We start from the raw sequence: 2,722 nt of genomic DNA on the forward strand, positions 1-2,722 counted from the left end.
ATTTCTTCCAGTATTTATTTCAGGGGGAGATTGTTGATCTTAGGGGGAGACATATTCACACACTATGTTTATATGCTTATGCTATAACTGTGTAATTGTCTTTGGTCATCTGTGATTCTGATTGCAAATTCATATCAATTATATATGTTTTTGTCACCATCAAAAATGGGGAGATTGTTAGAACAAGAATTGTTCTGATCAATATTCTTAGTTTTGATGATAACAATGTATATGAATTTTGCTTAAGACAATGTGGTACTCTAATCCTATGCAATTTCCATTTCAGGAAATATATGAAGAGTATGCACAAAATCAGCGCAAGAAGCACTGACTCAGAAGGTTCAGCATGCAACATCAGAACATGCTCTTGCAAGACATCAGAAGATGGTCAAGCAGAATCAGAACATGGTCTATTGAAGCATCAGAAGAACTTGAGATCAGAAGCAGAAGCACTGAAGTTCTCATGGTATCACGCTAGAAGCACTTCAAGGTCAGAAGACAAGAAGATGCTCTGCACCAAGCTGTTTGACTCCGATATATTCAAACGTTGTATCTACAAAGATCAGATCAAAAGCAAGTACAAGATGGCAGGCTACGCTGACTGACAAAAGGAACCTTAGAAGCTATTAAAGGCAAAGTCAGTTAAAGCAGGAAAAGCAAGGCTCGAGGTATTTGACAAAAGAGTGAAACATTAAATGCAATGCTGTACGGATCACGCAGCGCATTAAATGCTCCCAATGGTCATCTTCTCAAAACGCCTATAAATAGAAGTTCTGATGAGAAGCTGAATACAATACACTACGCAAACATACAGAAACGCTGTCAAAGTGAAAAGCTCTCAAAACTTCATCTTCAACCTCACTTCATTACTATTGTAATATCTTAGTGAGATTAAGCTTAAACTTAAGAGAAATATCACATTTGTGATTATAGCTTATTAAGAAGCATTGTAATACTCTTGTAAGAATTAGTTTACATTAATTTGTAAAAGGTTCCTAGAGTGATCAATGTGTGATCAGAATACTCTAGAAGACTTAGAAGGTATCTAAGTGGAAAACCATTGTAATCAAGGTTGATTAGTGGATTAAATCCTCAGGTGAGGTAAATCACTCTAAGGGGGTGGACTGGAGTAGTTTCGTTAACAACGAACCAGGATAAAAATCATTGTCCAAATTGTTTTTATCTTAATAGTTTTGAAAGTCACACTTATTCAACCCCCCCCCCTTTCTAAGTGTTTTTCTATCCTTCAATTCTCAGAGAACTTAGCTTCCCTCCTTTGTTTGTAAAGTGGATTATGTTGACTATTACATCTGTCTCCTACAGGTACAATGTGAACAACAATGTGACCATAATTTTGAAAGCCAAGAGAGGACTAAGATAAGGGTATCCCTTGTCCCCCCTCTTGTTTGTTATTGTTATGGAGTACCTGCATCGAGTTCTTTACCCTCTGACTAAAAATCCTGATTTCAAAATGCATTCTAAATGTGGCAAATTAGGCATTATTGAAGTTAGCTTTGCAGAAGATTTCCTTCTGTTTTCCAGAGGTGATGCTACCTCAATTGATCTACTCATGAGAGCTTTTGGCGAATTCTCCAGGTCCACTGGTCTTTCTGTCAACCCAGCCAAGTGTAATGCCTATTATGGAAATGTTGATGCACACTCGCAGCTTCAAATTCAAAACATCACCACATTTGCAGAAGGCTGCCTTCCCTTTCGCTACTTAGGGATCCCCCTCAAAAGCAAACGGCTATCTAATCACCATTGCCTTATCTTGGTTGAGAAACTGGTCAGCAGGATAAAGCATTGGAGCTCTAGGCTCTTAAGTTTTGCAGGGCGACACCAACTCATCAATAGTGTCTTATTTGCTATTACGAATTTCTGGATGCAGAGTTTATTGATCCCCAAACAGGTTCTGAAGAAGGTTGAGGCGATATGCAGATCCTTCTTATGGTCTAGGAAGGAAATTATTACCAGAAAATCACCGGTTGCCTGGGAGAGAGTATGCACACCCAAGAATCATGGAGGGCTTAACATCATCAACCTAAAGATTTGGAATAAAGTTACCATGTGTAAGCTTTTGTTGAATCTTTGTAGGAAGAGTGACAGCCTTTGGATTAGATGGGTGCACAGCTACTATGCTAAGGGTATTGATATCATGGAGGTTCCAATCAAACAGAGCTGCTCGTGGACACTGAAAGTTGTCCTTAGCTGCAGAGATGATATAAAGGATTCACAGGTCTGGGACAATATGTTGCGGGATGTTAAATATAATTCGAGGGCTATGTATGGAGAACTCAACGATAGTAGCCAACAAGTGGTTGCATGGCGGAAAGTGCTGTTTCATAACATGGCTAGACCGAGAGCGATGCATATTTTATGGAGAGCCTGTCACAATAGTCTTACAACAAATGAAAGACTGTGCAGATTTGGAATGCTTGCCAATATGGAATGCTATTTTGTGGTGCTATTGAGACTTTGCAGCATTTTCTCTTTGAGTGTAATACTACGAAACTGATTTGGCATGAAGTCTTAAAGTGGTTGCAGATCTGCCATACTCCTCTGGGCTGGAAGGATGAATTGGCATGGATACTTGAACAATGTAATATTAAAGGATGGAGATATACCATACTTAAATGTGCTTCCACGGAAGCAATTTATGAAATCTGGTGCCATAGAAATAGAGTATGCTTTGAGAACATGGGTAGTCACAATAGTGAGAATA

General features: G+C 38.8%; 1 protein-coding gene across 1 annotated transcript; it reads left to right on the forward strand.

Moving 5' to 3' along the window:
• The first annotated feature begins 1,417 nt into the window (after positions 1-1,417).
• On the forward strand, positions 1,418-2,515 carry LOC131629962 (uncharacterized). Its single transcript, XM_058900766.1, has one exon. It carries the CDS (start codon positions 1,418-1,420, stop codon positions 2,513-2,515), a length of 1,098 nt encoding a protein of 365 aa, XP_058756749.1.
• The last annotated feature ends 207 nt before the right edge of the window (positions 2,516-2,722 follow it).

Source organism: Vicia villosa, unplaced genomic scaffold, assembly GCF_029867415.1.
Source record: "Vicia villosa cultivar HV-30 ecotype Madison, WI unplaced genomic scaffold, Vvil1.0 ctg.000625F_1_1, whole genome shotgun sequence".
Lineage (NCBI taxonomy): Eukaryota > Viridiplantae > Streptophyta > Magnoliopsida > Fabales > Fabaceae > Vicia > Vicia villosa.

Coding starts and splice junctions, on each gene's coding strand:
- LOC131629962 (XM_058900766.1), top strand. CDS start 1,418: ATGGAGTACCTGCATCGAGTTCTTTACCCTCTGACTAAAAATCCTGAT.